The 27,971-nt window shown below is 35.0% G+C and overlaps 2 protein-coding genes across 6 annotated transcripts in view; both read left to right on the top strand.

Annotated features, from left to right (window-relative positions):
* Positions 1 to 2,367, top strand: part of ppp1r2 (protein phosphatase 1, regulatory (inhibitor) subunit 2) — a 33,143-nt gene extending 30,776 nt beyond the window's left edge. Inside the window, exon 6 of the mRNA XM_051911506.1 lies at positions 315 to 2,367. Coding sequence (XP_051767466.1) covers positions 315 to 334 — 20 coding nt within the window. The 3' untranslated portion in view covers positions 335 to 2,367. The remainder of the gene's footprint in view (positions 1 to 314) is intronic.
* Positions 2,368 to 6,483: 4,116 nt separating this feature from the next.
* LOC127521973 (arf-GAP with coiled-coil, ANK repeat and PH domain-containing protein 2-like) overlaps positions 6,484 to 27,971 on the top strand; it is a 43,929-nt gene continuing 22,441 nt past the window's right edge. For 2 of the 5 annotated variants that reach the window (XR_007932493.1, XM_051911503.1), the window contains exons 1-8: positions 6,484 to 6,863; positions 19,398 to 19,455; positions 20,954 to 21,073; positions 22,085 to 22,138; positions 23,411 to 23,469; positions 25,077 to 25,260; positions 27,263 to 27,307; positions 27,388 to 27,483. Coding sequence is in view for 2 of the 5 variants with exons in the window: in XM_051911503.1 (XP_051767463.1) it covers positions 6,811 to 6,863; positions 19,398 to 19,455; positions 20,954 to 21,073; positions 22,085 to 22,138; positions 23,411 to 23,469; positions 25,077 to 25,260; positions 27,263 to 27,307; positions 27,388 to 27,483 (669 nt within the window). In the remaining 3 variants the exon portion in view is untranslated. The remainder of the gene's footprint in view (positions 6,864 to 19,397; positions 19,456 to 20,953; positions 21,074 to 22,084; positions 22,139 to 23,410; positions 23,470 to 25,076; positions 25,261 to 27,262; positions 27,308 to 27,387; positions 27,484 to 27,971) is intronic. The other 3 variants (XR_007932492.1, XM_051911502.1, XR_007932491.1) reach the window with 2 other exon arrangements.

The raw sequence follows: 27,971 nt of genomic DNA, 5'->3' as shown, positions 1-27,971 counted from the left end.
AGAATATATCTGAAGGATCATGTGACTCTGAAGACTGGAGTAATGCTGAAAATTCAGCTTTGATCACAGGAATAAACTACATTTTAAAAATATAACAAATACAAAATTATAATCTTTCACTATGTTCACAATATTACTGTTTTTAAACTGTATTTTTACAAACTTCTTTCAAAAATATTTAAGTCTTACCACCCCCAAAATTTTGAAAGGTTGTATGTGTGTATATATATTTGCACTGCTTTTTCTTTAGAAATGTAAATAGTTTTGATATTGTGAAATGAATTAAAACATATTGTCCTCTTCATTTATTACAGCTGATTCCTTGGATTCATAAGGATGTCAAGATTTGTCCTTAAACTCCTGCCTTGTCACATGAACCTCTAGAAGGCGCAGTGTCGTCACCTTTTGGGTTTAGCTCCAGGATTCCCCTCCACCCTGTGTATTCCACCAACACCACAATGCCACACATATCAACCAGATCCCTTTTTTGCCAAACGTTAGTCATCATGCTAAGAAACGAGACTGTTATCAAACCGTTACAGGCCTGGACTCCACCCTCTTCCTGTGGCCAAGAGCGTGGGAGCTCCATGCCTAGCCGCTGACAGGCCACTGAGAAGTGTGCTTGTGCCCAGCGCTGCTCTTGTCATACAATGAACCATACTGATTCTCTTATTTCCCAGCACCACTGTTATTGACGTTTAAGTAATTGAGTTTAATGCCATTTGAACAAGCTGGTGGTTTAGCATGCACTGGTAAAGGGGGACTGATGTGGTCTTGGGCTTTGTCGCACACACATATAGCCCGTTTTAAACTGCTCACATGAGCTCTACTGTATGCATGGCTTCTGAAAACCATGTTTAATTACATTGGCACTAATTGTATTTGCCCTGTGTTTAAATTAACAGATGAGTATTACATAACTAGCTATAAAACTACTGATCAAAAGCTTTTCCAAAACTACAACAGCTTTAATAGATGCTGAACAGTTCTGAAGGTTTTTGTCTTGGCATCCTTATTGAGCTTTGTTTGTTTTGATTGCCTTTTTTAAAAACGCCATTATAATGGGGTTGTTTTTTTTTTTCTTTTTTGTGATTACTGAAGAATATAATTATAGTGCAGTACCAAATAAAAGAGAAATTAATTTGACCCAAGCAATTTGACCTTTAAAAAGGCTGTTATTCTGGTGTATTTTGTCAATTTATAGTCTAACTCTCATACAATATATGTGTGTTGTATTAAAAAAAAAAATGCTAAATGGGTGAATGCCGGAAAACCTGGCAATAACTCTTAAGGGGGGAGGGGGGAGGGGGGGGGGGGAGAGATTATATTTTGCATATTTTAGTACCATATATTACAGAAATGAGTCAGAATATTTTGTGCACTACAATGAGTTATCGTTACTGTAATAAAGAAAGTCATTCAGAATCATTATCGTAATGCAAAAAAATTGTTTCATTACCGCAATGAAAAAAATATTCTGACACTACCAAAATGCAAAAAAATTCTGACCTAATTGCAAAATGCAAAAAGACTCCTACATATAATGAGAATTAAGAATAAAATGTTAAATATAAACTAAAACATCCTGATACATTACAGTAATGATGAATTTTTTTTAAAATATTTAAACATTTACTTAATGTTTAAGTTTAATGAAACAATCAAATAATTAAAGTTCTAATTTTAATGATTTTCTGTTTTTGTTCTTTTTGAGATATAATATAATAACAATTATGTATGTTCTTGACGGGTTTTACGAAATTCACCCAGGTATTGACACAGCATTGCTTTTTGGAATCAGTGCTTCAATGCAACACCGTATCTGCCTGAATGCATTTTAAAGCATTTTCTGGCTAATGTATTTATTCTCAACGTAAAACCAGCAGAATCATTTGTTTGAGATCTGTGTTTTTGAGATGTGTTAAATTTAAGTTCAAATTTTTACATGCCCTGCCCTTGACTGAATGATGTCAGAAAAAAAATTCTTGCAATCGCTCAAACAGTGCTGGACACATTGAACCTAATAGCACTTATTTGTTAATTGGTTGCCTATTTTTAATGGAAAAAGTGAAAGGTCTGGTTTTGTTCTTCAATGTCCCATCAGTCATTGATGTGGATTGCACTGGCTTCATACGGTCAAGTCAAATATAGTTTTATCCTACATTTGTACATTCTCAAGCACAAATGCTTAAACAAGTGCTTTGATTTTGATTATGTTGAACTTTCTGTTTTGTTTTTCTTGTATTTTGTGTAATTTGGCCATTATGTGACCATTTTTAAGATTTTTTTTTTTTTTTCCTTAAATAGATGTGCATGTTCTTCAAATGAAAATGTGCATATTTGTCATCATTAAAATGTTGGTATGAATTTGTTGTTTGAATTTTTTTTTGAAAGTAAAATAAATGGCACACACACACACACACACACACACACAGACACAGACACAGGCATAACATTATGACCACCTTCCTAATATTGTGCTGGTCCCCCATTTTGCTGCCAAATCAGCCCTGACCCGTTGAGGCATGGACTCCACTAGACCCCTGAAGGTGTGCTGTGGTATCTGGCAGAAACTGAAAGAAATCTAAAAGAAAACGTGATTCACCAGACCAGGCCACCTTCTTCCATTGCGCCGTGGTCCAGTTCTGATGCTCACGTGCCCACTGTTGGCACTTTCAGCGGTGGAGAGGGGTCAACATGGGCACCCTGACTGGTCTGCAGCTATGCAGCCCTATATGCAATAAACTGCGATGCACTGTGTATTCTGACACCTTTCTATCAGAACCAGCATTAACTTCTTGGTCTCATCGATCTGTTGGATCGGACCATACGGGCCAGCCTTCGCTCCCCATGTGCATCAGTGAGCCTTGGCCGCCCATGACCCTGTTGCCGGTTCACCACTGTTCCTTCTTTGGACCACTTTTGATAGATACTGACCACTGCAGACCGGGAACACCCCACAAGAGCTGCAGTTTTGGAGATGCTCTCCTAGCCATCACAATTTGGCCCTTGTCAAACTTGCTCAAATCCTTATGCTTGCCCATTTTTCCTGCTTCTAACACATCAACTTTGAGGACAAACTGTTCACTTGCTGCCTAATATATCCCACCCACTAACAGGTGCTGAGATGAAGAGATAATCAGTGTTATTCACTTCACCCGTCAGTGGTCATAATGTTATGCCTGATCGGTGTGTGTGTAATATATATATATATATATATATATATATATATATATATACACAAACACCGATCAGGCATAACATTATGACCACTGACAGGTGGCCATTTATATATATATATATATATATATATATATATCATTGTAACCAGCCCCTTTAAATTAACACAATTACTGTAGTAAAGTGCCAATACTGTCATCAAAGTTTTTTAAAATAGCAGATTCTGAAAGCATCATACTGTTATTAAAGGCCCATTCACACCAACAACAATAACTAATGCTAAATATATTAGCGTCCAAACCAAGGATGAGTATGTTCTATTTATTTTAACAGTGCGCTGCAATAAACTCTTAGGCCTACACTATATAGCACTAAAAGTGGTTCTTGGCTCGTAATAATAGGGGAATCACTTTTGGTGCTATACTATATTGCCAAAAGTTTTGGGACGCCTGCTTTTACGTGCACATGAACTTTATTGACATCCCATTCTTAATCCGCAGGGTTTAATATGGAGTTGGCCCACCCTTTGCAGCTATAACAGCTTCAACTCTTCTGGGAAGGCTTTCCACAAGGTTTAGGAGTGTGTTTATGGGAATTTTTGACCATTCTTCTAGAAGCGCATTTGTGAGGTCAGGCAGTGATGTTGGCGAGAAGGCCTGGCTCACAGTCTCCGCTCTTATTCACTCCAAAGGTGTTCTATTGGGTTGAGGTCAGGACTCTGTGCAGGCCAGTCAAGTTCCTCCACACCAAGCTCGCTCATCCATGTCTCTATGGACCTTGCTTTGTGCACTGGTGCGCAGTCATGTTGGAAGTGGAAGGGGCCATCCCCAAACTGTTCCCACAAAGTTGGGAGCATGAAATTGTCCAAAATGTCTTGGTATGCTGAAGCATTAAGAGTTCCTTTTACTGGAACTAAGGGGCCAAGCCCAACCCCTGAAAAACAACCCCACACCATAATCCCCCCTCCACCAAACTTTACACTTGGCACAATGCAGTCAGGCAAGTACTGTTCTCCTGGCAACCACCAAACCGAGACTCGTCCATCGGATTGCCAGACAGAAGCGTGATTCATCACTCCAGAGAACATGTCTCCACTGCTCTAGAGTCCAGTGGCGGCATGCTTTACACCACTGCATCCGACGCTTTGCATTGCACTTGGTGATGTAAGGCTTGGATGCAGCTGCTCGGCCATGGAAACCCATTCCATGAAGCTCTCTACGCACTGTTCTTGAGCTAATCTTAAGGCCACATGAAGTTTGGAGGTCTTTAGCTATTGACTCTGCAGAAAGTTGGCGACTTCTGCGCACTGTGATTTTACGTGGCCTACCACTTCGTGGCTGAGTTGCTGTTGTTTCCAATTGCTTCCACTTTGTTATGATACCACTAACAGTTGACCGTGGAACATTTAGCAGTGAGGAAATTTCAGGAATGGACTTATTGCACAGGTGGCAACCTATCACCGTACCACGCTTGAATTCACTGAGCTCCAAAGAGCAATCCATTCTTTCACAAATGTTTGTAAGCAGTCTGCATGCCTAGCTGCTTGATTTTATACACCTGTGGCCATGGAAGTGATTGGAACACCTGAATTCAATGATTTGGAGGGGTATCCCAATACTTTTGGCAATAGAAGCTGCGTCTTATTTTGGAGGCTGCGTCCTCCGGAGGTCACATTTGAAGGCTGCATACGTCATCAAGGGTGTCTTATTTAAGAAAAATAATAAGTAATAAAATTGACTGTTATTCATTGTGAAGTGTAATATACTGTAATTTCTTTCTTACTTTGCAATCTAACGGTTACTTTTCTTAAATGAGACGTCCACGATGACATATGCAGCCTTCAAATGGGACCGCCGGAGGATGCAACCTCCGAAATGAGACGCAGCTATTTTTTTAGAGTGTATGCCGCTTTAAATGCTCGTGCTTAGACTGGCTGTTAATGTTTTTGTCGATAATCGGGAAAAATTGTTTTGAAAGCGATTCCAACGATGGCTCCTCTCTCTGTGTCGTTATCTGTGGTGTGGATTTCACTATTCTCACAGAACTAGAACGATTATTAAGATTTGATAACTTATATAGTTATCGTTTAAGTGTTCTACTATACATGTTAATATTTTGTAGTATTATTAGAAAGAATATAGCAGGAGCTCGGAAGTACGAGTTTCCACTTGTGCACATGACTCGACTCAAACTAAATAGACCACTAGATGGCAGTATTTCACAATAAAATATAAGCAACAAAAACAAACTTGATCCTACAGTATCACTGAAAATGAGCTTTAAAATAAAGCATATAAAAACTACAAATTAAGATGTGATTTATGCACATAAATTATTTTAAAGATCGAAACGACATGTTTGTCTTTTCATTTTTAATAAAAGTGGGTGTGAACCTTTTCCTCATACGTGGATCCTGGAGTTTTGTTAGTTTCCCGAAACCAAAGTCAGTGTCTTTACTTAGCGAATTTCACTAGCGCGCATATATATATATATATATATATATATATATATATATATATATATATGACATCGAGCTAATCTGATGCAATCTTTGATGCTGCAACAAAATTGTGTATTATGTGTTGTAGTGTGTCAGATAGGAATTGAAAGGAGGGGGAGTGAGGATTGGATTCGTTTGTCTGTTTCTGGCTGTGTCTCAAATCTCTCGGGCGGCAAATGTCACTTTTTCTCCAGGGGGCGCTTGACTGTTCAAACAACCGAATCTGCCATTGAGTCGCATTCAAATCTCAAGACTGTTTTTGTCTCACTGAACCCATTTGTGCTCTAAAAAGCATAATTATGTAAATATATTACTTTCAAGGATTGTTGTCTGACATAAAGATGGATGAATATCCGCCCCACAATATTTTAAAGAAAAAGCTTATCCACTAATTCCAAAAGATTGTGATTAGTCTATCCTGAACAGCGCTGAGCAAAGTAACAGATACCATACGACATCGCTGAATGCTGGCAAAGACTGGACTTTAATTCTGGACGCTAAATAGTCTGAAAAATGACACTGAGAAACTTTAATTTGCACTGAATTGCACAGCTAAATGTGAACAATATATTAATAATAATAATTATTATTATTTGTTATAATTAAAGATCCTGTGAACGATTTTACACGTTTTCCCAATAACTACAAAGCCCCGCCTTACAAAGCAACCCAAACCAACCCAATGTCAAAGCTCATAATGATTGACAGGCAAGACGTTTTCTGATTGGCTAAAACTAATCCCCGCCCGTTATATGAACTACAGTTGCATACTAATTGTCATTCTACTCAATTATTTCTTTTCTTCAGGACGAAACTCGTGGCCAAATATGCAGTCTAGATAGGCAGCGCACTTGGTTTTGAAACACTGCCTGTCTTTGCTTTTCATTTACACTCATCAGCTCAGTCCACTCGTTAGTGCTGGAGGGACTACACCTTTTAAAAATCATTTCTAGCGCTTCATGCACAACTGGCACGAGCATATCAGACGTAATCGCTCATATGTGCAGTTTATTTGGGATTCTGGAGTGATTTGAACAGAAGTTAGAGCTGTTACTGATTGAGCTGTAATTCACAGGCGCTAATGTTAGCCTGTTAGCTTTTAATCTGTTCATTAACCTGATCAAATCAACATGAAGATCACTGTGGATTTTGAGGAATGTCTTAAGGATTCACCCAGATTTAGGTAAGAAAGACCTTTAAACTTAATTTAATGTGTTTTTTGTGCTTTTTTTTTCTTTGCTTTTTTTAGTGTTAAAAGTATCTGTGCATTGGTGAACTTTAGATTTAAACTATAAAATACAACATAAACATACACATGAAGAGTAAATATATAGATTAAGATGTTCATTGGTGATATTTTATGCTGTCAATGGCTGATTTGATTATACATGTCTTGGATGTCTTGGATTAGGTCTTGGACATTTGAGTTGACAGTCATGAAGTTAACAGTCAACTTAAACATTGTCATATTTACATAATGTAATGCATGTATGTCAACCATTCTCATGTTTCCTATTTTCTTACTGATTTATTATCAAGTTAGATTAAAGCAGATTCCTCATTTATGTTGCATCTGGTTGTGGTGTGTGCTGTTATTGCATAAAGATGTAGACAGCTAACTGAAAGATTGTAGGTTCAAACTACAGAAAATTTGATTCACGAATTCTCAGCATTGGCTCTTTGAGCAAGACATTTAAATGGACAGTTCAAAAAATATATATGATGAATGAATGTTTAATGCCTTTTTCCAACTAATGAAAGTGAATGGGGAGTGGGGACTGGAGCTGTCAATGTGTAAAAATAACAAAAAGCACATAAGAATTACTCCATATAACTTGTGTACTATATTCCAAGACTTCTAAAACACTCATGATGGTACACAAGTTATATGGACTATACTTTTGATACTTTTATGGTGCTTTTTTTTTTTCTTTGTCATTTTTCGGAACTTGACAGCTTAATTAAGTCTTCATTCACTTTCGTTGTATGGAAAAGAGCAATGCGAACGTACTTTTTTTTTTTTTTCCACATACGTCCACTGAAAAGACATGAGGGTAAGAAAAAAGATGACAAAACAGTTAAAGTAGAGCTGTTACATAATTTTAGCCTCAGACTATTCCAGAAATACTAAACCTGTTTCAAGAGAACTCAGCTAAATGACTAACAAGTAAGAAGAGTCCTGATATCTAGTCTAGCTAGAGTGAGTCTCTCTTTAAGTGTTGAAGAATTATTTATGCTTTCTGCCCCTTCATCTCCCCCTCTTCTCTCATAACAACATCCTCTCAGAAATAAGGAGCAGATGTTCATGAGAAAAACTTGGAAAACTTTGGACATTGTACTTTCTGCATTTTTGTCAAAGAGACGCCCTGGGTTTTGCTGAAAAGCTTTTCTGAAGAAAATGTGCTTGCCCATGTAAAACTTGCTGCCATGAAGCTATAGTAGTTTCTTCAATCTCTGACTGAAATGGTTTCTCTATAAAGATTGTGATCATACAGGAGAAAATCCCCAAAGTTATGAATTATTATAACATTGACTGCATCATTTTTATGGTGCTCAGTCTATAATGAAAATATGAGGTAAGTGCACTTGGTATACTATCCATGATCTGAAGGTTGCAGGACAGGAGTCATTATTTCTCACAGTACAGTAGGGTTTCCTGCACAGGCAGATTTTCCGCTGCCGCATACTCATTTTTCCATTTTCGCTGTTTTACTTGGCGTTGTGAGAGAGAAAAATAAAAATGGTCCACGTGGAATGGCCTCTTGATGCCTCTTTCCATTTATGTGTTGAGTGCTGGCTTTAAATTTCCTCGTTTGCAAATTTATAGCCACCTTGTTGTTTTGTTTGTAACAAATGAATTTCACTTTAGCACAACTTCACTTCATCTTAGACTGAATAAACAGTTTGTGTAGTGCTGCAATAAACCACTGAACTTGCGTAGCAAACAAAATAACTTTAATTGTAAGCTAGATGTCACTTTGATTGTTTAAAGAACAAATATAAAGACACATTGCTTTGCCCAGATGTTTGTTTTAGCTATCTCAAGGCAACATCATAACAGTTTGTGGTGTTTGTAAAGGCAAAAAAAAAAAGGTGTTCTTGGTTTTCTAAGCAGATCTGCAATTTTCACGTGGTGGATAACCAGGGCAACTACTATATCCGTAGACATCAGCAGATCTACATAGAGACTTGGGGGTGGACTCTTAATTTGAATCAGTAAGCAACCACAAAACAGTGAACTGAAACTGCCTTAAAATACTCTTGCATCATGGGCAAGCATCTTCCTAATTTTCTTGCATTGGAGTTAAAATGGCAGTGTCGTAAAACGCCTAATCATAATGGGGGGAAAAGAAATCATAACATTTATTATTTTTTTGAAAAATGTTTAATGAGCAATGAAGCAGTTTTGTTAAAATATGAAAATAGAAAAGACAAGAAAAAATATCTTAATATGAGAAGCCAAGAAAAAATCTATTTTTTTTTTTAATATTATGAAAATAGAGAATACAAGAAAAAATATGATAAATAGGACCTCTATTTATGATATTTCTGAATTAATTCATTTTTTTTTTTTTTTTTTTAAACGTACCTTGAAAACCGTAATTAAGCTGGGTTCACTCGCACACATTCAAAATATAATGAAAATGTTATTGCTTTTTGTTTGGTTAACATTTGTTTAAATGTAATTAAACCTTTTTTTTTTTTTTTTTTTTTGGAAAATTATATATATCCTTAATATCGGGTGGAAACGCCTGTCTGTGGGTTTTGCAAATTTTTATCCAACGAAAAGTATTAAAAAAAGCTTGTGACTGTGACTAAACTTCGTAACTCCATTGGATCCTCAAACTCTCAGTCAAATCTCATAACTCCGCCCGCCACTATCGTGAATAAAGTGCCGCACGCATTTTGGACCACCTCTGCTTGTTTGCAATGCAAGGGTAAGTAAAGAACTGGCTGATTGAATATGTCAATTCTTTACGTTTTCTTTACTCAAGAAACACTATGTAGGTTAATGTTTTATGTATCTGAGAAGCAGAGAAGAGTGTCTTAGACTAGCATTTGTCGAGTCATAGCCAATACTGTCTGAAATAGCCTGACCGAACCACTAACATGAGGTTTTGGCCAAATGACAGAAAAAACTGAGCGCCCACATAGTTACAGTAAACTTTAAAGTTGATGAAAACATAATGTAAATCTCACTTACTGCCTCAGATGCTGCCGCTCTAATGATGGACAAAACACGACCGAAACATGTCCAAAATTTGACTGCCAAAAAACAAAAAAAACACACAGTATGTCAGACATTCGCTGGTCAAAAACCTCGTAACTCCATTTGAACTTGATTTTGGTAAAATGTTAACAATATAATGGCACATGCAAGTGTCTGACCATATAATTGAATTATTTAAAAAATATATAGTAGTGTTTTTTCCATTTTCTGAAAAGTAGCAGTTTTGGACATACGAGGTTTCTACCCAACAGCAACAATATAGGTGTTTTTCAAAGCCACATGAAACAAACATAAAAATAATCTCTTTTTTTTGGACACTTTAAAAAAAAAAACATTGGGAACTCTTATTAGTCAATGTCACTATAGTTTTGTTAGTGTTGTGGCAGCTTCTGAATGACCAGTGCTTTTTAGAGTTTACAAGGTGCAGATTTTTTGGCAAGGATTCGCCTACAAATTTCCCTCTGTGTAATCTCATTACATGGTGTTATTGGTTTTCTAAAAATCTGAGGTTTACCTCATTGGGAACTTCCCTCCCCCTCTTTTTCATCCCAGATTGTTTCCCAACAATTGCAGGAAGAGTTCCACAACAGAGGGGCTGGCCCAAGCGTCAGTTCCTCCCGAGCGTCACAATATGAGATACATCATGCCTTAAATCCTGTTACTAAACTGTTACAGTTACATCCCAGTGAGGAATTTCCAATGATCTCACCTCACCTTCAGTTGTCAAGAATGGTTAGCAGAGATTTCCCATAGCCCTCAGAGACTGGCGTTGAGCCAACTACAGACTCATTTTGAGTTCTTTCATTATCATCTACCTCTTGGTAGAAACATAGTTGCTTTTTCATTCTAAAAATCTTTGACGAAGGTGGGCATGATTCCCCCATTGAATCCAGCTGGATAAACAAATCCCCATCCACTCTTTAGGAATAGTCCTGCTTTTTATGATGAACGTTGACAAGTAGAGGTCTGATGTGGTTTCCTGCTATTCTGGATGTTTAGTCCTCTACATTGCCTCTTGTTCTTTGATGTCGGTTCTTTTATTAATGTGGTCCCACATCACTGATGAGGATATCCAGACACCAAACAATCTATTCATTCTGTTTGAGTGAATCCCATGATACCGTCATGAACATGTCTAGGTCAAATGTTTGCCAATTGAAAATCAAAAGAAAGAAGAAGCTTTTCTTTGCACAAAAGAAAATTAGAAACGTTAAGATGTTTTGCACTATTATTATTATTTTTTTTTTTAGAATTTTTTGTTGTTGTTAAAATTCTATGCTATATTGTCAAAACAGCAGGTTGCCATGTCATATAAAGGACAAATTATCTGATATATTTAAGTATATTTAACCGCTTACATGACTCAGCCGAACACACGAGCGCAGTCTTCTTCATGAGTGTTTGAGAGTGTGGTTAAAAACTAGTCTAGAGCGCCATCTGCTGTTAAAACTAAGCTCAGAATCGATTAGAGAGAGAAAATATCAGGATCGATCCAGATTCATTGTATCGATTGAGAATCGATGTATCGTCCCAGCCCTAGTAAATAAGATTCATTTTATAATTTTTAAAAGAAGTGACTAGGTACCCATATTATAGTCTTCCATTACATCGATTATAATGTGACACAAGAATTTAATTGTAAATCGTAAATATCATTGTGTTTTAGGAGTCACAACTAGAGTTGTTAAAAGTACTGACTTCAGTACCACATCGGTACTGAAATTTTAAAAATGTGACGCGTTGAGTGGAATCGTAAACACCTCTGATTGCCCATTGTGTTTACGGCTCATCGGATGTCTGTGATTGGCTTCAATGATCAATGCTTCAAAAACATTGTAAATAGTCATCAATGACGCACTTCACCGAGCGCTTACACAGATACACACGGGAGCATTTGAAAGCAGCCGTCTATCACGGACCAGTCTGCTGATAGACGCCTGCTTTCAAATGCTCCCACTCCCGCTTTCAAAACACTTTCAAATTCAAACACTTCTGTGTGCTTTCAAACGCTCCCGTGCGTTGATCATTGTAGCCAATCACAGACATATCCGATGAGTTTATGAAGTTATCCAATAGTTTACGAATCCACTCAACAGCGCTCAAAGCATCACATTTTTAAAATTTCAGTACTGATTGGTACCGAAGTCGGTACTTTTGACAACTCTAGTTACAACATTTTACAACAGTTATACATGTTGTAAAATGTTGTGACTCTTAAAACACAATGATATTTATGAACGTACATTTTCTGAAGAAAGTCATAGCAGTAGTGTCCTAAATAAGCCGCATGATTTGACATCTCATTCATGGGTCTGTGACGAACGGTGCGAGACGAGCAAGGTGCCAAAATTTCTATGTGAGGAAGAAGTATGTGAAATAATATTAGTGATGCTTCGCTTCACAAGCACTACTAATTTAAAAAAAGGAAAGAAAAAAGAAAAAATTGATATTTCTAAAGAAATACAGTAGGATCTTTAGTAGGATGATTCTTTAGTTCGGTTTGGGACCTATTTAAGATTCTTAAACGATTAGTTCACTTTCAAATGAAAATTAGCCCAAGCTTTACTCACCCTCAAGCCATCCTAGGTGTATATGACTTTCTTCTTTCTGATGAGCACAATCGGAGAAATATTAATAAATATCCCGACGCATCCAAGCTTTATAATGGCAGTGAGCGGGATCAACGAGTATGAGCTGAAGAAAGTGCCTTCATCCACATCCATCCATCATAAATCTACTCAACACGGCTCCGGGGGGTTAATAAAGTCCTTCTGAAGTGAAACGATGTATTTCGATGTATATAAAACAAACAAAAAAAAATCGATATTTAACAAGTTATGAAGTAAAATATCTAGCTTCCGCCAGACCACCTTCTGAACCTAGCTTCCTTCCAGACCGCCATCAGAAAGAAGTAAGTCATATACACCTAGGATGGCTTGAGGGTGAGTAAAGCTTGGGGTAATTTTCATTTGAAAGTGAACTAATCCTGTAAGAAGTTAATTTCTCTTAAGAAGTTGTACATGCTCTTATGTACTTTTTTTTTTTTTTTTTTTTGATGGTTTTGTTGGTGTTGTGACATTTTTGTGGGAGATGGGATTACATCTGTGCAGGTAGTTAATCATGATGGAGCCAGATGTTTAACGTGTTAGCATGTGTTATTGGATGTGAATGAGTTTCTGACGCACCTTCCCGCTCATTACTCACATAGTCTCTGGATCTGTTCCAGGTTTGAGTCTATGAGGCAATGGCCTAGATTTCATTAGCAACAGCCCACTTCACTTGTGTCAGCACTTTCCCAACAGTCTGCTCGAGCCAGAGTTGTTTTGGGAAAATCTCTAAGACGAAAATAAGACGTTTTGACAGGAAGATGTGCTTCAGAATCATTACTCTACTGATTAACTATAACCAAGAGCTCTTTATCATAACAAGATAACACAGACAGCCACAGAGTTACAGTAAGAGAACTGTTTAAAATAGACTGCATAAAGTCAGGGTGTCTTTTAGTTTATGTGTGTGGGATAATAAACAGAGGTGATGTTCTGGGGCATAATATATTGTGTGGGTTTCATCTAGGGGTAGGGATATGGTAAAAATATCATATCACAATTTTTTTTTTTTTCAGGAAAATCACAATTCACGATTTTATCATTATTTTTTCATGTTGGTTTTACTATTTTGCAAGTGACTGAGCAGTTCAGCCAAACTAATTTTCCTATTTTAAAAATGTAGCCTTACAAGGTAACAAATATATATATATATATATATATATATATATATATTAAAAACAACAACAACAACAAAAACAATGACAGACCATTTAGGCCAAAGTAGGGGTGGGTGAAAATCTTTTTCATTATTTTATTATTTTATTTCATTTTTTAATATTATTAATTTATTTTATTAAAAATATGAACAAAGATGCACATTACAAATACAATATAATATACAAATGAAATGAACAGTGCTGTATTTTTTCACAGTAGGTGTATTTAACAGCAGTATTCAAGTAAGAAATTGAATAAATGTAAAAATAAAACTACATAGACTTTGCTGAATAAATTTATATAGACAGACACTGATTCTTATTAAAGCTACTGAAGTTATTCAGTGAAGAGCAGTAAGTGGGTTTTGTCATTTGTTGTTTGATTGACATTAATGACAAGCTGATTTATTGGGCTGCTGTCACTTTAAGACCTCATGCATGGATCTAAGACGTGCATCCGGTTTTCTCTCAACTGTTTACTCTCACTTAAGACATAATTTATTTTAGTACTCACGTGCTGTTTGACAGGCTTTTAGTGTGCACACGCTCAGAAAAGTGCATGTTAGAACAGCATGCGAATAAATTGTTTAACTGGCAAAGCTTTAAAACGCACACAAATAATAAACTTTCATGATTGTGAATAATCGTGGATATCGCACACCCCTAAACCTAAAACACAAATTTTAAAACTGTACATACCTAGAACCTTAATGAATTTCGCCTTTAATGAAAGATGTTTTGTTTATGTACCATAATGTCTGCTGCCAGAAATAACTAAAAATGGATTTAAAATGGATTGAAGTACAAACCAAGCCGTTATTATGATTGATATTGACTTTTGTACATTATTTGGTGGAAAAACGCCCGGCAACATAGTGCTTGGCGGTATACCGGTTTCAATTTCGAGACCGATATGTATTTTTCAAAAACCGCCATACAGGTGTGGAGCTGAAACCGCTGCTGTCTCTATTCAGTGGCCATGAAGCGCTATGTAGAGCATATAGAGAACGGACTATTAACTGCATACCCTTCTTGCACTAATGGAAACAACTTTATAACACAACAATAAATAACTCACAAAACGATCTCTCTTTAATACTGCAAATACCATGTAGAACTATATGATTTCCGCGATGCAGAAAACACGGATGAAATCACGGAATCCAGTCACAAATAGAACTTACTGTATAAAGCTGAACGTCACAGAATTTGGCAATTTTTGGACGAATAAATCAAAAGTCGGGCTGTACAATGCATCAGATATCGATACGGACTAGTGTCTGTGAATATTAAAGCTAAAAAAGACTGCTATTGAAATTTTAAGTTTGTATGAATGAGCGCCGCATTTTCGTCTACGACACATACTGAAGCACGCGTGACGCACGTGATGATTTCAGTGTCTGCTGTCTCACTCACTATACACATGAACTTCTGCAGAGCTGCGTTTAGGGTCACTTTATGAACATTTCACCGTTTAATTTGATAAAACTATTGACATTTGTCGCATCATATACACAGGAAGTCAAAGGTCTTCACGACCCTGTCAAAATAAAAGTTCGGTATAACTTGAAATCGAGTATACTTTAATTAATAGAGATAATAATAATAACAATAATAATAATAATAATAATAATAATAATAAACACCGTTTATTAAAACACAAACTCAAAGGTCTTCAGTGAAATGACAGAAATTGCACAGTAAAAAGTAGCCTACTTATTAATATTATTAATTTAATTAAATAATTAAATTATTTGATTACATTTTGAACTAAATTGTTAGCTTTATGAACTGATTTGATTACAATTAATTTTTAATTGTCCTTACAATGTTTATATAATATATTCCCTGTACTCCTGACAGTAAAATATGCCAAAATAAAGGTCCATTGCAAAAAAACGTGAAATACTGTGAAACTGCCAGAATCTTAAAAAAAAAAAAAAACAGTGATAGAGATTTTTGGTCAAACTGCCCAGCACTACAGCAACACCATTTCACCCCTCTTCTGTTGACAACAAACTTACTTAATGTTTTGTTTGCATAAATTACCTAATTTTTCAAACATTTTAAGCTTAGGGGTGAATTGAGGTAAATTGGGACATTTTTTTGTCATTGAGTTGACTGGGGAAAAAGGCGATATATTGCGATATTTCTTGTAGGATCTAATTTTAGAATAAAAACTGTCATAAAGAACATCACCATATGCATAAAACCTGACAAACAACTTTATTTTATTTAATCAATACAGTATCATTTGCATTTATATCACTAATCACTATTTTGTGCAATTTAAGGTAAAATAGTAAAGTGACTGCAGGATTCTTTAGGTGTATATGTTTTAAAGGTTCACAGTATAGCAGTTTTTAATTTCTAAACTTTGTAACAACAAAGTGTGTAGTCCATTTCATGACTGAATGTCTGTTTTATATTTAATACTGTAAAAACATCCACATCGCTATGATCAGATGCTTTCTTTCTGCTGCCACCGCTGTCATTGTTGTGTGTTTATTTTGTTACTGAGAGGAAAGCGTGCAGTACATATTACACACATCGAACGCCTCTCTCAGCAGCGCAGATGGCGTCGGGATATTAAGTGAGTTCTCAGATTCAATGCGTTTCACAAGTTTTGGATGTTAACATGGCCTATTTTGCAAACAATAGACTATTGTCGATCTCCTTAGTGGTTTCTTTATAGTTCAAGCCAAAATGAGTCCACACTTCAGCTCTGTATACCGCAGGAGCGGAATAATTCTATCGTGTTGTGAGCTGGGTTTGCTAATGCTAACGCTAGCGATGCACCTTGCGCTTCTCCGGCTCCGCGTCGATTTACGTTCTGAGATAACACTGATATCTAGCGGTTGGGTTTTATACGGTCTGTGGTTTAAACCGAACATAAAGCCACGAATCTTGGATGTAAATAAATAAATATCGATACAGTGTTTTTGAGAATCGATACAGTATCGCCAAACATAATATCGCGATATTCACGTGTATCAATATTTTCTTACACCCCTATTGAATAATATCAGGGATGCACTGATATTGGCTGATATTGATAAGCAGATCATTTTCATGTTATGACTTATGGCTGAAAATTAATTTTTTCATTTTATCTAAATCAATTAAATAATCAAACACTTAAAACTAAAATCTATCATTTTAAATGCCTTGAATGTTTTTTAAATGTTTTGAAAAGTCTCTTCTGCTCACCAAGGCTGTATTTATTTGATAAAATACAGTAAAAATTAAAAGAACTGGTTTCTATGTGAATATATTTAAAAATGTAATTTATTCCTGATGTAAAGCTGAATTTTCAGCATCATTACTCCAGTATTTAGTGTCAAATTATTCTTCAGTAATCATTCAAATAAGCTCCCTTAATTCAACTTTAAAAATAGGCGAAATGCCCAATTAAATATTTAAGATTATCCGATAAAGATAAATGTTTTTAAAAAATCTAAAATCTAACTGATATAATATTTGAAGCTATGGTAATTTTGTGTGTGTGGATTGGAGGAGTGGATCAAGGAGTGGATCAAAATTTAAGTTATTACTCATCTGTATCTGCTTTTATTAAAATGGTGGTGTTAAATAACACTATGAAAGTTCACGTCTCACAGGGTTTAACGTCAGTGACACCAAACGCCATGAGTTCTTGCGTGCCTCTTCATTGACGTCACACCTGGCTTGACGTGTTTTGAAGTGCCATATTTGAATGAGATTTGACCAGGCATGTGTGCGTCAACTTCAGTTGTGATCTGAAAGGGAATTTAGAAGATCATCACACTATATTTATGAACATGTGTTTCTGTCCCTCTTATTGAGATATGTAAGGGTATTTTGGGTAATCAGGTATGAGAGTTCTTTTGTAAAATGTCTCTACATAATATAAATATTAAGGACACACATTGTTAGTGAAAATCGACAGTCTCATCCTTCGACTGACGGTCAGCATACAGGACCTCAACTAGAGTGTGTTTTTAGAGATGTTTTTTTCTCTAAGGCATGTTTTCCTCATGCTTATTCAGGAATTTAGATTGACTAAAACATCTCAGCAATGAAGTCACATGGAAATGTGAACAGAAAAGAAACGGCTGTTGAGTTGTAGTGAAACTGGAAAGATCATGTCATGACAAAATGATGTGAAGTCACCTTTATTTTGTGCATTATACAATACAGCACTTCATTCAAAGCAGCTTCACACTAATAAACAGGAACATAATAAATAATGGGAACTTCATCAAATATGAGAAATTCTGCTGTAAAGCAGCTCAAGTCAGTTCAGTGTAGCGTTGTCACAATACTTGAATTTCTAACTTCAATATGATACTTTGAGAAATATTGATATTCGATTATTTACATGACATAAAACTGCCACATACATCCAGCTTAATTCAGTTGAAGTTTTCTTCCTACCTAATAGTGTCAGTTTAGTCAAATCAATAATGCGGTATTACTGAATATTAAGTGTCTTTTAAACCCTAAGCAAGTGGTGACAGTGGCAAGGAACCCAAACTTCACCAGGCGACAGAAATGGAGAAAAAAACCTGGTGAAACAAGATTCAGTCAGGGGGCCAGTTCTCCTCTGGCCAAACAATTGAACATGGAGTGATTATGATTCCAGGCTGCATCACAAGTCAGAATATTTCATCCAGCTCCTTCTGTTTGAAGATCGGGATACATCATGCGGCATATGGAGGAGGAGTTATAGTTTTTTCAGTGGTTTAAAATGTGAGTGTAGAGCTGCTGATTAGCCAGGAGTGGACAACTGGTTTATGAACGACTGTAACCATGTTAAAACTACTTAATTTTAGTCTAGTCCTAGACTAAAATGCATGTTTGAGCTGTTTTAACTGAAAGCAACTTGCACTGACATATTTTAAATATGACCGTGCCATTGTTTTGTCTTAAGATGCACAGCAGTAATGTTGCTTTCTAGGGTACGTTTATAAAAGATACTTAAATGCCCTAATTGAAATAAGGCCTAATCCTGGCTTAGTGTAAGCCCTGTCTGTGAAACCGGGCCACAATGTTTGATGGTTGATTCCACAGTTTTTTGATCAACTCATAAAAGAGCGAAAGAGAGAAAAGATACATTAAACACAAATGACAAGCTAACAGGCTAGCATAATGCTAATGACACTGTGCTAATGATGGCAGTTTAAAAAGCTAGCAATGTCAGATTAATCTAATAGATAATATCAGATATATGATAATAATGAAGTTCTATTTAGCAATTTAAACAGCAAGGAGTGGGTAGTAAGAGATTGAAAACAAAGCTAGGCAGAGTTGCAGTTGCAAATCACTTGGCAGACAGGAACTGGAAGCAACTCAAACTGTTTTAGATCAAACTAGAGCTGTATGTTCATTAAAGAGAGGCGATGTGTAAATATTGCATTAATTTATTGGATAATCAACAGAATCTGATGTTTCCTTTTGCTTCTAACCAAATAAACCTGTGGCCATTCTGTTTTATGCTGATATGTCTAGGGGTCATATTTTACACTTTTGTAGCATTTACTTTGGTCCCTGAAGTTCACTTATAATGGTCTCCTACCCCAAAGACAGTCATAATTTATTTTTTTATGACATTTTCAATCCTCTCTCTTGAGTGTTAGAAAGGCTCTTTGTGCTTCTATACCTTTTAAGACAATACAACCTGAACTCTATCATTACTTGTGCAGTTAGTGTATATGACTGAAATTTTGTTCTGTCCTCAACAGGGCAACGATCGAGGAAGTGGAGGGAGATGTCTGTGAGCTGGAGTCCAAACTAGACAAGGTAATTTTTGGAGTAGTGATCAACTGATAAATAATTATGGGCCGATGCTGATGCTAGTTTGTAGAGAACTTGGTCTATGTTTCCTACAGAAATGTTGTTTTTGCTTAAACACAATGTGTATGTGTGTGTAATGTAATTATTTCAGATTTTAACTTGTTTAAGTTTTATTAAGAAACAAGTACACATTCATTTTAAGACAGGCATCACTCCAAGAAATTAACTTGCAGTTTGGTGAGTCAAGTCAATGTTGATTCAGTACTCATTCTTACTGATTTAGTGAGTTCATTCAGTGAGCAAAGATTCATGAAATGAATGGCTTCCAAGCTGTGCTGTAGAAATGCGGTGCAGTAAACACCAGGGTCCAAAAGTGCAAAAGCTGACAAAAAAAAAAAAACCCTGATGAACCAGCATGATTTGAAAATATCTGTTCCGATAATTTCCAAATGTCCAAATGTCTATTACTAGTTTGGATCTTAGGAAAAAAGAAACAGCATGTCACTATTAAATCTTAGTTTCAGTTGAGAGCCTCTTTCCTGTTGTAGTCACTATTGAGTGCTGTAAAAGCAGGAGCAGGGACTGTCGGAGCAAGAGCGAGCGAGCGAGCGGCTCATTGTTGGGTCAGATTGCAGACCCACCCAGCGTCATTTGGCCGAGTGACTCAAGCCGCTCACTTCCTCCTCTCTCTGAGGAAGGATGTGAAATCTTAAGGAGGAGCCACTGCAGCTTTTCTTAGAAATCAACATAAATTTGTCAACGTGCCCTGTGTGAGACGTGTAATATTTGAACATCTATCTACATTAACATCATAAAAAACCTGGTAACGGGTGTTATTAGAAGCCACTAAAAAGAATGATTAAAAATTGTTAGTAGTTATTTTAATATTTTGACAGCCGCAATTTCTCTTTTTTAGTTTTAACAACTATAATGCGGACAAATTATATATCATAATGAAAAATTAACGATTTATTAAATTATAGAGCATTGATACATCGTGGTAGTATTTGTTATACTGGCCTTTATGCTAAAATACTAAAAGAAAAAAAAAATACAATATACAGTATAATTTATTTACTGTCTTTTAGAGTTTTTTTTTATTGCAAAACAATATACAGTACAAAACAATACAAAGTTAAAATGAGAACATATGAGAAAATATGGTGAAACTGAAAATGTGAGACTTATTTTTTTTAACCCAATGTTGTTTAGTTTTGTTTTTTGTTTTGTTTCTTGTTGTTTTGTTGTGTGTTTTATGTTTGTTGTTGTTGTTTTTGTTGCATTTTGTGTTGTGTTTTGGTTTTATGTTGTTTTGTGTTTTTTTTTTTTTTTTTTTTTTTTTTTTTCTCCTTTGCTTTGCTATCAGTCTTTTGAGAAAACAAATCCCACAGACTCAGAAATCATATATTTGTATATTTATATACTATAAATGTATATTTATATTTTATATTAATTTTTACTATATATTTAAATAATGTATATTTTGTTTCTCCTATTTGTGTAGCTGGTGAAACTATGCATCGGGATGATAGATGCTGGAAAGGCGTACAACACCGCCAACAAGCAGTTTGTGAACGGGATTCGTGAGTTGGCACAGCAGTCCGCTAAAGATGATGTCATTGAGGTGAGGGCGTAATAGCCAATCAGTTGTTATTAGCCTAAGGGCTTTCAGAATCAGAAACACATTGAGCCATTCTTATGAAAGTGTCCCTGGAGCTAAAGCCTCTAACCTCTAGACTCTAGAGTGTATTTGCCTTGCTGTATCTGTCCAGTATGATGGCGTCAATTTAAAGAATATTTATTTAGTGATCATTTTGAAAGCATGCTTGGTTTGTGTTCACACAGAAACATTGGCTACATACCAGCATTCCTAGTCTTTGAATATTTACTTTCCTGCTTCTTTGAAATGTCCATTGTGAACACTCCTTTGTACTATGAAAACATACCAGTGTATTTCCTTATATATGCATCTGGCGCAGGTAAATACAAGTTTCCCAGTGTTGTTTTTTGTTTTTAATACCTCCACAATTCCATCGTTAAGGGACAAGCAACCCTCCATAAACACGTACAACATGCATTAAATGCTTTTTTAAAAAATGTCTTGGATGTGATTTACTATCTTTTTGTTTGACTTTCAGTTATGCAAAAAGAAAAAAAAGAAAAACATGATGAATGGGGCTGTGTATTTACTGTATATTGAAAAAATATGATATGTTAAAATAATAGAGCATTCATTCATCATCATAGTATTTGCTGTGCTGCTTTTATACTGACTAAGAATACATTTAATGTATTACTTTTTTTTGTATTACTATTATTTTTTATTTTTTTTTAATATAAAACATAAAATACAAAAGTCAAAATGAGAACTTGAAGGGAAAATATGGCAAATATTATGGTATGCAAATGTCAGAATTAATTTTTAAGCTAATTTTTTTTTTTTACTTTTTTGTTTGTTTTTAGGTGTTTTATTTAATTTTTTGTTTTGTTTTGTGTGACTTAGACATATTTTTGTGGGATTCTGCTTGGTATTTTGTGCATTTGTGATAAATAACCAAAGTTGTTTTTTTGGGGGGGGATTTTGTATACTTGTATCTTTGCTGCCAATGTGTAAAATTCTCTCATTTCTTCACAGTCCAGTCTTACCAAGTTTGCAGAGAATCTTCAAGAGATGATCAACTATCACACGGTAAGAGAATCTGGGCAAAAAGCTTTTGCCGTATTGCATTATTGTTTATGACTTCTCCTTTTTTTTTCCTGTCATTTTTGAAATGCGAAGCTTAAATGTGCTGAGATGATAATTTTAAAATCAGGAGAAATTACTGCAATTTTTTGACATGCACCAGTTTCCCTCTGTAGTCTACAATTTTTGTAGTTAGATTGTTGATTCAATTATGAGCTGAATGAATTAATGTTTTAAGGAGATTTTTCACTTAACTGATTCTCCATCATTTTCACTTAAAACTGACCGGTTTATGATAATACCTGTTATAGCGCCCCTTGTGGCAAAATTGGGAAGTACTTTTAAATTCAGCTACTGTACATGTGAAATCAAACTTGTGGTGCTACAAATTGAGCGTGCGTTCATGTTCTTGAGTGGCGTAAGTTTTGGGCCTTTTTTTATTCCTATAATATAAAGGATCGTTCTGTGATCTTCATGGCTCAACAGTGCTGCTGCTGTTCACAGTTTTTATACTGGGACTCTGAGTCAGTGTTTTAGGCTGTGGTGAGATCAGCTGACTTGTGGTTAAAGTTCTCATGATTGAACTAAGCACATGATCTTTAAAGCACAAATGCATCTTGACCATTTTATCCATCACACACTTGATCCAGTTCGCATTGGCTAGACACAATTTATATCTTAAAGTTGAAATATGTCCAAAATATACTTTGAATTTATGTTGCTCATGGTCTTAAAACCATTCTGCTATGGTTTTGTAGATAAATGTACACTGTACCTACAAATTACTTTCTTTTTAGAATTTTTTTTTGGAAATATAAATTTAATAAAAACAAATCCAAGTATATTTGGTTTTCTTTGTAATTAATTGAATGGGTTATGCAAAAATAACAACAAAAACACATATGATTAATTGTTTGTAATTTTGACAACCTTTATTTTCTAACAAGATTTCATAATTTAATGCAAAAAAATGAATGAAATATTTAAATTATAAAGCATTGATGCATCATCGTAGTATTTGTTATTTGTACTGCTATTTTGGTGTCTAAAAAATACATTTGTTATTACAGTACTTTTTTAGCTGTCATTTTTAACAATATTTTGTATTGTAATAGTATATGAGAAATACAAAGAATAACAAAAGTACTGTAAGTTTTATTGCTGCATTACAGTAATGAGAACTTTGAAAGAAAATATGGTGATTTGATATGGAAAATAATGTCAGGCTTAATTCTTTATGGTGATTTATTACATTATTATTTTTTTTATTTTTTGCAGATTTTATTTGACCAAGCACAGCGATCAATCAAATCACAACTCCAGACGTTTGTGCGAGAGTGAGTATCACAAAGTTAAACCATTGCTGAATCAATTTACATGTTATTAATAAAATTTGAAATTTTATATTAGCAGTTGACTAATATGGGTTTTTCAAAAGCTGATGCCAATATCTAGAGTAATGATCTATATAATTTATAGAAAACATAAAATTTCAGGCCAAAGACATTTTATTTTTTATTTTTTTTTATTTATTTATTTTTTTTATAATTTGTCTTTGGCCTGAAGTTATATTTATTTATTTATATATATATATATATATATATATATATATATATACCGGTCAAAAGTTTGGAAATATTAGTATTTTTAATGTTTTAGAAAGAAGTCTTTTCAGCTCTTCAAGGCTTAATTTATTTGATCAAAAATACAGAAAAAACAGAAATATTATTTCAATTTAAAATAATGGTTTTCTATTTTAATATACTTTAAAATATAATTTATTCCTGTGATCAAAGTTGAATTTTCATTAGCCATTACTCCAGTCTTCAGTGTCACATGATCCTTCAGAAATCATTCTAATATACTGATTTATTAAATAGTTGTGCTGCTTAATATTTTTTATAACCTGCGATACTTGTTTCAGGATTCTTTGATAAATAAAGAGTTAAAAACAAAATATCAGCATTTAATTAAAATATAAATCTTTTTTAACAATATACACAGCCTTTAAAAAGTCTGGGGTCAGTAATTTTTTTCTTTCTTTTTTTGTTTGAAAGTGTAAAGTAAATTTGAAAGTAAATATTTTAAAGTATATAAAAATAGAAAAACATTATTTTAAATTGTAATAATATTTCACATTATTACTGTTTTTTTCCTGTATTTTAGATCAAATAAATGCAGGCTTGATGAGGAAAAATTACTTCTTTCTAAAACATTAAAAATACTAATGTTTCCAAACTTTTGACCGGTTTTGTGTGTGTGTGTGTGTGTGTGTGTATATATATATATATATATATATATAAATGAAATTAGTACTTTTATTCAAGGACTAAATTGATCAAAATACTTTTACAAAAAATTCTGTCAAATGCATTTTTTTTTTTCTATTCATCAAATCCTGAAAAAAATGTTTCCACAGAAATATTAATCAGCACAACTGTTTTCAACATAGATAAAAATAGGAAATGTTTCTTGAGCATCAAATCAGCTTATTAGAATGATTTATGAAGGATCATGTGACCCCGAAGACTGGAGTAATGATGCTGACAATTCAGGTTTGATCACAGGAATAAATTACAGCTTAACATATATTTACATAAAAAACAGTTCTTTTAAATTGTAAAAAATATTTCACGATATTACTGCATTTTTGATCAAGTAATGCAGCCTTGGTGAAACTTCAGAACAGAAAAAGAGAGAAAAAAGAAGAAAAAAATCGTACCAAACCCAAACTTTTTATCGTTCACAATATAACTTTATAAGAGTGATAATATGTTGTCCACTTTGTGAGTACAGACTCTAAACTTTTACATTTGCCAAACTGATTTTTGTCTGTTTATCAATAGAGTCCACACACAAAGCCATTTTTCTTGTCTCAGTTTATAATGGCACAGTTTCAGCGATCGCTGAGTGCACATTTAAGGAATGGTATTGCTGTGCGCAGGGACCTTCGGAAATTTAAAGAAGCTAAGAAACAATTTGACAAAGTGAGCGAGGAGAAAGAAGCAGCGCTGTCCAAAAATGCACAGGCACCTCGGAACAAACCGCACGAGGTGGAGGAGGCCACCAACATCCTCAACGCCACACGCAAGTGTTTCCGGCACATCGTTCTGGACTATGTGCTGCAGGTAAGAGCGCTTAAACCCGCCTGATGGTAGTTAACCGCATGTGGCTGCAGTTTAAACACTGCATGATTAACCTTTGTACTCGAACAACCTTTGTGTAAATTCCTGTGCCATTACATCATAGTCACAAGACAAATATGTAAAATATCACATTAATAATATAGATTTACTGAGATAATATAGTATTTATGGTTTTGCAACGTTATGCAGTAAAGCAGTATTTGAAAGAGAAAGAAACTTAATCAGTTAATGTCACGCAATACATGTGTCCTCTCATTGCACTTCCTGTGTTCTGTAGTGACCACACATGCTCAGTTTGCATTATTCGTCTTTGCAAGGTCAATGTACTGGCTATAATTCAAATGACTGTAACTTAATTACCGTAGGTTGACCTTTCTCTCAAAATGATGTGCAGCAGCCTGGAAACTCCACTAAATCCCTCCAGTGAGTCAGTAGTCAGTGAGGGCTTTTAATGTGCTCGTTTCACAGGCGCTCGGTGTGTAGTGTAGTGCGCCACCTGATGGCACAAAGAGAGAATGGCTTATTTCTAGTCTGTTATGAAAGAATAAAGGATGTGCAGTTTAGGACTTCAGGAAGCAGATGTGTTACATTTGATAGTCATTATTATTGAAGCAATAGTTGTTGCCTGTGTTCACATTTATAGTTTTTTATTATGTAATTTTTATTATTTTACTGTAACTAAAATTGCATTAAAAAATTACAATTTATTTAGTCACCAAATATTTCAGTGTAAAATGCGTAAAGTAAAACCATTACTAAATTTAAGAAAAAAAAATTATAAACATGTATTGACATATATTTCAATCATGTCTTCATTGTTGACAAAATCAAAAACATATGTTTGTCTGTAATTTTGTTGACAATATTAAAGGATTAGTTCACTTTAAAATGAAAATTACCTTATGATTTACTCACCCTCAAGCCATCCTAGGTGTATATGACTTTCTTCTTTAAGACGAATACAATAGGAGTTATATTAATAATCACCCTGATGCTCCTAAGCTTTATAACAGCAATGCACGGAAATCACCTGTTTGAAGCTCAAGAAAGTTTAGCCATCCTTCATAAACGTACTCTACACGGCTCCAGGGTGTTAATAAAGGCCTTCTGAAACGAAGTGATGCGTTTGTATAAGAAAAATATCCATATTTAACAAGTTAAGAAGTAAAATATCTAGCTTCTGTCAGACCGCCTTCCGTATTCAACTTAAGAAGAAAGTGTAACGCCTCTCACAGTTTAAAACGCTTACGCTACGTACTACACCTTCCCTATTCAACTTACGAAACAAGCGTAATTGACACAACGTCAATTATGCTTTTTCCGTAAGTTGAATACGGAAGGCGGTCTGGCAGAAGCTAGATATTTTACTTCTTAACTTGTTAAATATTGATATTTTTCTTATACAAACGCATCACTTCGTTTCAGAAGGCCTTTATTAACCCCCTGGAGCCATATGGAGTACGTTTATGATAGATGGATGCACTTTTTTAAGCTTCAAACAGGTGGTTTCCATGCACTGCCATTATAAAGCTTAGGAGCATCAGGGTGATTATTAAAGGGTTAGTTCACCCAAAAATGAAATTTCTGTTATTAAGTACTCACCTTCATGTCGTTACACACCCATAAGACCTTCATTCATCTTCAGAACACAAATTAAGATATTTTTGATAAAATCCTAGAGTATCTGATCCACACATAGGCAACAACGTCATTTATTTTTGGGTGAACTAACCCTTTAATATAACTCCGATTGTATTCGTCTGAAAGAAGAAAGTCATATACACCTAGGATGGCTTGAGGGTAAGTAAATCATGGGGTAATTTTCATTTTACAGTGAACTAATCCTTTAACACTTCCCTTCTGGGGGAAATCACCAACTTTTTTTTGTTGACCTCATGTCTTTGTTTTACTTTTGTTTTGAAAACTTAATATCAATAAAAAAGCACCTGTTCTTTAAAGTATGGAATTATTTTTTTTGTTTCAGATTAATGTGCTCCAGTCCAAAAGACGATCAGAAATCCTCAAATCGGTAAAATATTCCCACTCATGATTTGTAATTAAGACTATCATGTTTGAGTTGTGTTCCTAAAACTGCTGTCCTTTGCACAGATGCTGTCCTTCATGTACGCCCACCTGACGTTCTTCCATCAAGGCTATGATCTGTTCAGTGAACTACAACCCCTCATGAAACACTTGACTGGACAGGTACATTATCTATCTGTCATACAATCTATTTGTCTATAGTACAATACCTGTCTGTCTGTCTGTCTGTCTTTCATACAATCTATTTGTCTATAGAACAATATCTGTCTGTCATGCAATCTATTTGTCTATAGTACAACGTCTGTCTGTATCTATCTATCTATCTGTCTATTGTTTGTTTGTTTGTTTCGTTCGAAATATCTGTCTCTACATTAAAGAGGAAGCATGATTTCTGCACCAAACCAGCATTTTCATTTTCACCCTATGAGATGAGGGGCACATGAATCCTTGTTTCCTGTGGGCAGGAATGTGATGGATTCTTGAGATGTGTGATTGGCTGGAGCTTACACGGGGCTCGAACTGGAAACAGGAACTTGAACTGGGTGATTAAAGGGTATTCCCTGTCTGGGAGTTAAATTGAGTGTGCATGAGACAGTTTAGTTCAGAGTGAACGTGAATTATACAGTACAAGGTTATCAAGATTTGTTTTC

This window comes from Ctenopharyngodon idella, chromosome 10, assembly GCF_019924925.1.
Source record: "Ctenopharyngodon idella isolate HZGC_01 chromosome 10, HZGC01, whole genome shotgun sequence".
NCBI classification, from domain to species: Eukaryota; Metazoa; Chordata; class Actinopteri; order Cypriniformes; family Xenocyprididae; genus Ctenopharyngodon; species Ctenopharyngodon idella.
The sequence above is the reverse complement of the archived record's forward strand: the minus strand, read 5'-3'. Positions and strand labels throughout refer to the sequence as shown.